Below are 10,068 nucleotides of genomic sequence, written 5' to 3'. Positions count from 1 at the left end.
AGTCCAAGTTCTAGTTTCGAGAAATGTGTAGCCAATCAACCTGCAGCTATTCCATAAAAGCTGCAAGGTGATTGGCTACGCATTTCTCGGAACTAGAACTTGGACACGTTCTTGAATCGTGGACACAAGGCTTTAGAAGCCAAGACGTATCCTTCTAGTGGCATACTTTGTGGGCTACTGAAAAAGAATTCGTTTTCACGTATCTATCGCTAACAAAATTACGTTGTGAATAAAGTTCGAGCGTGTCGTCTCACCTCCTCTGCGTCAGCTTCTCCAGCAAACTGAAAACCAGAGGGCAATATTCCAGACGCGCACACACCGCTCACAACTGAAACAAAATACATCTTAATGTGTCAAGTTCCACGGAGTCCCTTTTCAATTGGGAAAGAAAAATTCCTTCGAGCTCATCTTGAACAAATTCTACTGATCCATAACGAACTTCAACTGAACTCCTTTTTGGGATTCATACCCGCCCTTGGAGGTCTGCGCCACAGCTTACCTGCTGGTGTGTAGCGAGACAACCGACGCCCTGGATGCGCGACGTGAGTCGCGCGATTACACGAAACACGCGGAGCGCACGGGAGCCACGCACTCGAGGCCATACGCGGACACGCGGGCTTCACGAGACACGTACGTTCTCGATCGCGATCGAAGCGTCGCGTCGGCCATGATAGATCGTCTCCTCCGCCCGCGAATCCCGCGATATCGGAATCCCCCCCTCCCCCTTGTAATCTGATTGGACTTGAAAAAGATGGCTACGTTCGGGTTTCGCGTAGCGTTGATTAACGCGGTTCTCGGTGCCCAAGGAGAAGAAAAAATCAGGATAACGTCAATTTGATGCCATATTGACGAAAATTTGGTCAATATGGCATCGAATTGAACCAAATTTGACATAAATTCGGTCAATATGACATCAAATTGACGTCGTCCTGACATTTTCTTCTCCTCGGGCGCGAGACCGCGGAGCGATTTTCTAGCAGCGCGAGCACAGACTAGTCTGGTTTACACCGATCAGTCGATATGTGTATCGAATAGTGTATTTCGGCCGATCGGCCAGTAGCTAAGTCCACTTACTAGTTGACTGTTTGATACGCGGATCAAACAATCGGCGCGAGCTAGGCCCACGGATGGACGCGCACGATCCGGCGCCGCGGCGGGGAGGTCAGCGCGCGCGGCGAGCATACGACGCGTCGCCCCGATCGAGTTCGTCGCCGCCGACCGACGCGCGTCGCCGATTTTCACCCGCGAGCATTTACTCACGCGTACGTCCCTCGCGAATCGCCGCGTAAACAACAGCAACAACAGCCGCCCATCGCGCCGCCGGCGCGTCACTTCGGCAACGGCCGCTTGCGAACCTCGCGGTTCGAATTTCGATTATCGAAGCGGCGTCCGTCCGCGATCGCTCGAACGGGCAGCCAATCATGATCGAGGGGCCGCGAGCGCTCGAACGGGCAGCCAATCACGATCGAGGGACCACGAGCGCTCGAACGGGCAGCCAATCACGATCGAGGGACCGCGAGCGCGGCGAGCGCGGCCCGCGCTTCGCCCGCGAGAACGCGCGCGCTCGGCACGTCGCGTTCGGAGCTGCGTGAATAACAAAGGTGGGTTGTACGGTGAGCGACGAACGCGGATTCGCTCATATCGTTATCAAAATTAATAGATACAATCGCATCGAAAGGGAGGCGAGCGCTGCGTTTACTTGCACGGCGTCCGAGAAGATCCTGCCATGGACGAGGTTCTCCAGCAGCTGGGGATCGGAACTCGCCCTGTCAACGATCCCTTCTTCAAGGAGTCTTACGAGGTCTGCAAGGTCTTCCAGAGAAAGGGCGTCACGATCGACGACGAGGAGGAACTCTGCCACGAGGCGTGAGTACGAGCCTCTCTTAGAAAAAGAGAGAGAGAGAGAGACATGTTGACATAACCTAAAAAAGCTTGTTTTTGTCCTGCGGGTAGCGAACCGTCCACGCTTACGCGGCGACTTCCCCTCTGAAAATGTTTACCGAGTCCCCGAGTATCTGAAAATCATCAAGAATTACTTGACGCCGGCAAATGACTAAGCACGATTAAGCTGTTAATCGACCATAGCTGGCAATGCGTTTTTAACACAGAAAATTCGCCTAGAGTGTAGGGAGGTCCAGGTTCAAACCCTGGCTGAGGTAATGTTTTTCGCAAGAAATTTTCTATGTTAAAAACACATCGCCAGTCATGGTCGATCTGTAAATAGTTTTGATTTCTACCTCGGTGGAAGAGAAGGCGATCGTGCAGGTACTCGCTCGACGCAGAGCCGTGAGAAGTAAAGGGCGATATCTGATTTCAGGATCAAGACATTCCAGTGTTACGTCCCGAGATGCAGGAGCACTTTTCAAACGCTGCTCGATTACGAGATGCATTACAACAGCTCGCATCGGTACGCTTGTACAGAATGCAAAGCGTCCAGGCCGAATCCACGGCTGCTGGAGATTCATATCCAGGAGACGCACGACGCCTTCTTCAAAGTGTTGTCGGAGAAACAAGCCATGGTACTTGCAAAACCTTTTTTTTTAGATGAATCCACACTGTTATAAATATATTTAATATAGTGTCATTTTTTCAGTATCAATGTTACGACTCCGAATGCGGCATGAAATTCAACGATCCTATGGAAAGGAGGGAACATTGTATCAGAGTACATAAATATCCAAAGAAATATCGATTCGATGACACACCACGTTGCAGCAAGGAAGATGAATTAAATAAAATGGAAGTTGATGTTGATAATAAAGAGAAGAAAAAATCTGCCAAGGTACTTCTGAATAAAAATCAGAAGAGCAAGATGTTCACGAGAGACACCACCGTCAGTGCAGCCTGTAAAAGTAATGATAGCGTAGAAACAGTTGCATCACCTACTGTCAAAACTAAAACGACGTCATTAGTTTTTATCCCTAGACAAGTACAAAAATCCTTTTCGAAGGTACTTACAAATAATCAAAATAAGGAAAAGAATGTTCTCGAGTCGGATACCATGATGGAACTTGCAGACACGTTGCCTAGTTGACGTAGGTCTTAATCTTATCGACGAAATGTTTCGAAAGATTTTGTTGTATGACTCTATAATATAGTCCTAAGAATGTTTAATTTTATTGAGGTAAATTAAGGAAATACTATCTTATTAACATATTTAAAATTATATTTGTGTACGATATATAAGAAAGGATTTTTATAAAAGCAAAACTTGTAGATACATTGCCTAATTAATATAGTTTGATCGAATCTGATCTAGTTTTTAATTTCATCGACGAAGTGTGCCGAAAGATTTTTATGTAACTATCTGTAATATAATCTTGGGAATGTTATAATTTTATTAAACTAAATTAAGGAAATACTATCTTACACTTACATTTTAAATACATTTAAAATTATGTTTGTACGGTACATATAATAAGGTATTTTTATAGAAACAAAATTTTATTCAAATTATATGTAGTACAAATGTATATTTTAAATATTTTATTGTTACGAAAATAATTATGTACATAAGAGAAGAAAAGTATTTTCACGTAGTATATATATATATGTGTATATATTTACAACTTTCTAAATTTTGACACATACATATATACCCACAGTCCATAGTATTTCTAATCTATATTCTAATATTTCTGTTTAGATATATAAATTGTGTCACAATTCCATATTTTATGAGAACAATTTAAATCAAATTACGTTACATTGCAAGAGTATGAGAATCATATTTTTTATTGCCATTAATATTGCTACTTTTTAATATTTTGGTATCGGTTCACTTTTTATAATTGATCTTAACAGCGTCGACTATAAAGCATACTTAAAATACTCCGCATAACTCCATACGTTCTCGGTTTTAACCTCTTATATGATGCAATTTAAATCTTATTATACCGAAACATCACGTGATTGTATGGAGTTTATCCGTGATAATTTATAAGTACTTTTAACTTATAAAGAAAAATCTTCAAAGGTATATTTACACGGGAAACGGAATAATCTATCAGAAATTTTTCTTTCTTCAGTTGCAAACTATTTTCACGACGCGGTGAAGAATTATAAATAGCCAACAAGGGAATATTTTCCAAAAAGTCGACCAAACTGTAGCAATCTTTATTTAGCTCGCTTCAGACGTGAACTAAATAAAGATCACCTTTTTGCCAGTTTGGTTGACTTTTTGAAAAATATTCCCTTGGTGAATTATCACTGGCGACAATAAGATTCACTCAATTATAAATAGCAATATTTACATGATATATCGTAAATGTATGTATATCAATATATACAAACTATATACATATATAGTTTATAGCTATATGATATACTAAATATTATATAAATATACAAAAACATATATGCATGATATATACTATACGAAACTTTTAAACGCTTCTTTGCAATCTGAAACTATCAGGATAAATCATCATTATATGTATATCATTAACTGTAATAATTCACAACTAAAATTACAAGCCCAAATTATCTTAATGCGATACTAATGGGCGTGACAGAATTGCATGTACAATTTATGGTACATAAACTGGAGCTTCTTGAAGTTCTCCTTCAGCTGCGCGTTCTCGCGTTCGAGGTAGGTCGCTCGGATCGCGAGTTCATCCTCCTTAACTCTTCGCGCCTCCCTGGAACGCTTCGCCGCTTCATTATTTTTTCTCCTCCGTTCCAGGTATGCAGGGTCTTTTTCTTCGACGGTACTAGTAGGCAATCCAGGACTCTTGACCACTCGGCGCATTCTAGGATTCGACGTGTTCTCGTGCATCCGTTTCAGCTCGATTACCCTCTCGCGGAACTTTATGTAGTTCGTGTACGAGTCATCACTTGGGGGAGGAAAGTTCTTCGGATAGGCCTTGAAGGGTCTCGGCGTTTTCTTCAGTGGGTTCAGCGATGTCATCAGTCCATCGTCCGTAGATGTCGAGAACTCTGGCACCGCCAGCAGACTATTTCTTTCGGCGTCATTGTATATTGGGAGGGATTGCGCTGTTTCTGTATGCGGTACAGACATCGCCAGTAACTCTGTCAAGGGTCTCGCGGCTCCGTTCGGAAGCCCAGGTAGCGGTGACGGAGGCTGCTGAGGTATCGCGCCCATTTCTATGCCCGGGATAACGCCGTGCGGATTTGTTAACGTAGCGTTGTATCTCAGCTGGCTACTGTTTTCGTGGTAGCCCTCAGATTCAGTCTTCATTCTCTTTGGCGAATTTGACTCGGAATATGGCGATAACATGGCACTACTGCCCGCGAAGATAGTTTGTCCATCTGTCACTGGCAGATTTATTTCTTCGTATAGCCCGCGCTTGTTTGCACTCGCAGGCAGAGTTGGCGATAGGGCCATCATAAACATTTTAGGTGATACAGGTGGCACATCCTTCTTGAGCGATAGGTCCAAAGCAAATGTACTTAAATCTAAGCCATCCTTTTCTTCAGAGTATTGAAGCTGTCCTTTATCTGGCTTGCACTGGTTCGTACTGTTCTCCATCGTCATTTGTAACTGTAATAAGATTATGAATTATTGTTATTAGTTCATATACAGCGTATATGTGCGTCAAATGAGAAAATTGTTAAAAATTGTAGTGTACACTAAAAAATAAACTTAGAGCTTAAAACTAGACGATCTGTTATGTTACATAGATTTTATCAAGCCTTTTTTCAATAAAATCTTAATCGACGTCGTAGTACTTTAAGTTCTAACTTTCATGCTAAGCGCAACTTCTTAGTTGTAGATTCAATAAGATTTTTATACAAATTTTGACTGTTTTTTTTTAATAAAGGAGTAATAATACATTTTATTCAACCGATGTATTCTTCGTATTATTTTACCAGCATAAAATAAAATACAAATGGTGTAGCAATAAAGGAAAACTTGTTTGAACCGTTCAGAACTAGTCAAATTAATTCGTATTCTTTCGAGTTTGTGTTTAAACTGTAATAAATTGACTGAGTAACTCTGTTGCCAAGATAAGTCTATGATTTTAAATGGACTGTGCAATAACTATTTATTAATTTCATTTCATTTGCACGATAAAAGTATTCCTCGGAAATCTGGGGCGTGCCACGTATGTACATTGATATAACACGTTTACGCTCGACTTTTATCGTCTTTCTCTCAACGCCCCCTCATCAACTCGACCAATAAATTCGAGGGCGCTTGGAGGAGGCGTGGCGGAGACTTATGGAAGGGAATGCTTTATATCATACAAGATACTATGTGACTAGATATCACTAATGCGTCTCAGGCACTAGCAAATGATTTAAACAGTGCGCTAAATATTTCACGTTTCCTGGCTTGATTTATTAAATAAAATTGAATGTGAAAGAATGCAACGTCTAGCATGTATGTATGATTTACTTAAAGCGTACGCACAATGCCGAACGATAATGACACAGCATGTTCTAGATTTCACACATAACTAAAGCCGCTAGACAAGCTATTCTGTCTCAAATAAATTTATATAAAAAAGATAATTTTTTTCACAGAGGTAGATTCGACTTAATGGTTAGAAAATTTTATTGACGGCGGCTTAAGGTAGTTATTTCGTAATATCATTCATGTGAGAATTGTTTCACATTTTTACAGTTTATTCTTTACTTTAATACGTGCAAATTAAGACTAATTGAATTAAAATTGATCGTCTCAAAGTTCTAACAAAAATTTTTAAGTTTGCTATGTTACACGAAATATTATGTGTAAAACACGTTTAAAATATGATTATACGTAACAATATAAGTTGCTGTAATATAATTGCACGTGAAATATTATTGTGTGTTAAAATATTAATATTTGCGTTTGCAAACGCAAATGACGGCACATTTTTTTTAAACTTAACTGTGAGTGAGATTCGTATGAGAAACAAATATGTTATAAAGTAAAGTAGAACGAATAACTGGGAAAAAATCTAAATTATGGACCGTTCCGTTTCAACAATATAAACAGTTAAAACTGAAAAATGGGAAGAATTACTATATGTAGGAGACAATTAGTATAGTGTAAGAAATGTGGCAACAGCGTCTCAAACTATAATCTTTCGAATCTATTTTATATTATGTATTAATCGTAAGGTTTTAGAATAATATTGCATCAAGAAATATCATTGTAACAATTGAGCGCTGGTTCCTGTCTGGAAGAAACTCTTGAGCATTACTGTCGCGAAACAACTACCTTAATACATAAAAGAACTACATTTCCTTCGGTAGAACAATTTAAATTAATATAAAGAATTGCAAACTGTGTAAAATATCAAGACCGGTTTTATTTTTTCAATGGATTGTATTTTTCAGCATAGTGAAATTTGATGGGCAAATACGACGATATGTAATACAGGACCGCGCCAAATTAGAGACGCCTTGCAAAGTCGATATTTTCTCAGTATCGAACTACTGGGCAGACAATTGAAACGAATTACTTTACTTCTGCACATAGTGTATTTAATAAATTAAAACCTATTTATTTCAGTTGTCTACCTATAAATAGTTTAAAATTAAGATGTCCACTTTGCAAGGCGCCCATAATAATGTGACACGGCACATATACGTACACACGAGAGCTTTGAAAATTTTATTTTAAAGCTTAAGAAAGTAAAAACAATATTATTTGATAGAATTCTATTGCAATATAAATACGCTTACCTAATAATTCCAGTTTAATCCAAGGTTACGACTAGTAGCACAACACTATCGATGACAATATATGCGCGTTCTCGTTTTCTTATTATTCTCTCATTATATTTAATTACCGTATACGAGTATTTTAGTGCGTGTTCGTTACGAAGATGAAAGATGGAGACTGAATATTGTGCCGAACACGAAATATCTGCTGTGCAAAAGTCTATCCCCCAACTGATCTCGTTCGGGGTTAAAGAAGCTTTATATAGTCCACCCTTGAGGCCCCAAACGTTCGTCTTGGGCACAGTAGTGGGGAAACTCGACAACCTGTTAGAAACGTCGCAATGGCACGTGCTTAGTCGAATAACGACCATAAGCAGTTTCCAACATATTTGAAATAGCACACGGTGACGCTGTCGTTCACGTAAAGTTTCTTGTTACGATGTATTAATTGCCTTATTACCCAGAATTTTCTTATCAGTAACATTTTTATTTTGCAAAATCTAAAGATTTGTACGCCGAGAGACGGATATTATTCTATCCTGTCTCTGCTAGAGTCAGATAAGTGTACATCGTTTTCTTTTTATACATTATTGCGAGTATATGATACAATATACAATCGATTAATAACAAAATCGAATATGACGATATTCGATTTTAATACGTAATTCGATATTCAATTTAATACACGCCATTTTCTCGTGCTTCTGCTGTTCATTACATGCTTATGTAAACTTGTTTAAAATAATATTATAGAAATATAGAAGAATAATGCGCTTATAAATAATATTGCAAATGACTTCAGTGATTAAACAAATCGATTACTAGAAGTTCTGGAATATAATTGTCTCTCTAGACCAAAGAAAACCTTCATTCTTTTCTTGACTGCTCAACATGATTTATGAATGATTGACTTTGAGCTTGCATGCGAAATTCACAAAACCTTTTCTGTAGAAAGGCCTTTGCCGACTTTGCTGTATTTCTATTATATTTCTCAAGGGAACACTAACAAAAATAAAGCTGTTAAAGGGGTTCCTCGCATTGAAAATCGCTGGTTTTGCAATCTCAGGTCCATTTTTCATAGGATCTACTTTTCGTGTCAATCATTCATGGATCATAAATCATTACGTAACATTTGGTACATATGTTACACTTATAAACGAGAGTTCAACGTTTCAGACTATTTCACGCAGTGAGAAACGAGTAGTGAATCCCAAGAAAATATAAATTGGACATAAAATAACATTGTCGCAGTTAAAACTACTGCCAATAAGTAAACAGAACCGAACTAAAGTTAGTAAAAGTTTCAAATTGAGGGTGCATCTCCCCTTGCAAAAACCAGTCGCAATTTCGTATTACAAAGCTATGGATCTGTTTTTCAAACACACCCACCGTTGAGCTTTTACCCGCGATTCTCATTAATGTTAAAAAAAGGGGATTGATGGACATATAAATAAACTGAAAAATGTACATCGCCGAGCGCGAAGGGACGACCGGCCGATGTCTCATTATGACGGTGTCTTGCGATCACGCCAAATTTAGTCGTCCATTCTGGGTTCTAGTTGGGGTGCCTTGTCATTCTTATAAAAGCACCCCCGCGCTCAATTCACCGCACCGCCTCCTTTCTTGTGTATACAAATTTTTGCTCTTTTGGCTGCATAACCCACATTTCTATGGTGCCCGTGAAACGGCCGCAACCCGTTATTTGCGATTTTTCCCGTGATCGCCGTGGTCCCGGCGACGGATGAATGCGTTCACCATTTGCATCTGTCGCACGCTCACAGGCGGACGTGCACAGCAACGTAACGGTATCGGATGGACGGCGCATATCCACCCCATCGCTTTCCTCGAAACGTCTGGATTTGCGGGTCGTCAATAGCCAGACCGTTGACGCCGTTGATAGCTTTCTTAGGATATTTACAAGTGGCGGGGACGTAAAGGAAGAATCGAACATCTGAAAAAGACACCATACTTCCTGGGTTCGTTTAATGCATCGTTAGTATATCAATTGCGTTTATAAAAATTAAGCAACCCATGACGATGTTAGATTAAGACAATTTTACCCTCGGTACCTTCAAGAAGATCCGAAAATTCTCGTGTATTAGAATGTACGTTGTATCATACACTACACGTGTTCCATTGCTACCAAATACGAATACCGTAAGATCACTGCGTGTTTCAGTCACGTAATGTTTACGTGATCCATCGTATCACTCGCTCGAGGGCTGATCGACGCAATTCTTGAGTCATTTATGATCCATTATCGATTTTCTAATTTAATCTGTAATGTTGGCTAACGAAATTAAGTGGCAGTCACACTTTCAACTTAATGTTTATATTTTCTAAGTTGCATTTTACGTAGATTTTTAAACAAAGCTTTTTCAAATATAGATATTAATATAAATGATTTCATATTGATTTGTCAAATTTCTAATACTTAACAAAATAATCAAG

The 10,068-nt window shown here is 39.4% G+C and overlaps 3 protein-coding genes across 8 annotated transcripts in view; 1 reads left to right on the top strand and 2 right to left on the bottom strand.

The window, feature by feature from the left end:
* Window positions 1-810, bottom strand: part of LOC105570204 — a 59,106-nt gene extending 58,296 nt beyond the window's left edge. For 3 of the 4 annotated variants that reach the window (XM_012027238.1, XM_012027237.1, XM_012027240.1), the window contains exons 1-2: window positions 500-810; window positions 255-328 (exon numbers count right to left, since the gene is read on the bottom strand). In XM_012027238.1, the coding sequence (XP_011882628.1) occupies window positions 255-328; window positions 500-602 (177 nt within the window). In that variant the 5' untranslated portion in view covers window positions 603-810. Of the gene's footprint in view, window positions 1-222; window positions 329-499 lie in introns of all 4 variants that reach the window. The other variant, XM_012027235.1, reaches the window with a different exon arrangement.
* A 703-nt stretch (window positions 811-1,513) lies between these two features.
* Window positions 1,514-3,254, top strand: LOC105570202 (zinc finger protein 511). Of its 2 annotated transcripts, none has more exons than XM_012027233.1 (4): window positions 1,514-1,601; window positions 1,679-1,866; window positions 2,318-2,519; window positions 2,594-3,254. In XM_012027233.1, the coding sequence occupies exons 2-4, from the start codon at window positions 1,727-1,729 to the stop codon at window positions 3,032-3,034; spliced, it is 783 nt and encodes a 260-aa protein (XP_011882623.1). In that variant the 5' UTR covers window positions 1,514-1,601; window positions 1,679-1,726; the 3' UTR covers window positions 3,035-3,254. The 2 variants fall into 2 exon arrangements, with proteins under 2 accessions (XP_011882623.1, XP_011882622.1); XM_012027232.1 differs by having other exon boundaries at window positions 1,515-1,601; window positions 1,661-1,866.
* A 1,059-nt stretch (window positions 3,255-4,313) lies between these two features.
* LOC105570201 (thyrotroph embryonic factor-like) lies at window positions 4,314-9,220 on the bottom strand. Of its 2 annotated transcripts, XM_012027231.1 has the most exons (3): window positions 7,639-9,220; window positions 4,487-5,503; window positions 4,314-4,410 (listed from the first exon to the last, which is right to left on the bottom strand). In XM_012027231.1, exon 2 carries the CDS (start codon window positions 5,495-5,497, stop codon window positions 4,499-4,501), a length of 999 nt encoding a protein of 332 aa, XP_011882621.1. In that variant the 5' UTR covers window positions 5,498-5,503; window positions 7,639-9,220; the 3' UTR covers window positions 4,314-4,410; window positions 4,487-4,498. The 2 variants fall into 2 exon arrangements, with proteins under 2 accessions (XP_011882621.1, XP_011882620.1); XM_012027230.1 differs by having other exon boundaries at window positions 4,314-5,503.
* Window positions 9,221-10,068: the final 848 nt, after the last annotated feature.

Source organism: Vollenhovia emeryi, unplaced genomic scaffold (genome assembly GCF_000949405.1).
Source record: "Vollenhovia emeryi isolate VEMERY1.0 unplaced genomic scaffold, V.emery_V1.0 DF939121.1, whole genome shotgun sequence".
Lineage (NCBI taxonomy): Eukaryota > Metazoa > Arthropoda > Insecta > Hymenoptera > Formicidae > Vollenhovia > Vollenhovia emeryi.
Note: the sequence above shows the minus strand (reverse complement) of the source record. Positions and strands in the feature narration are given on the sequence as shown.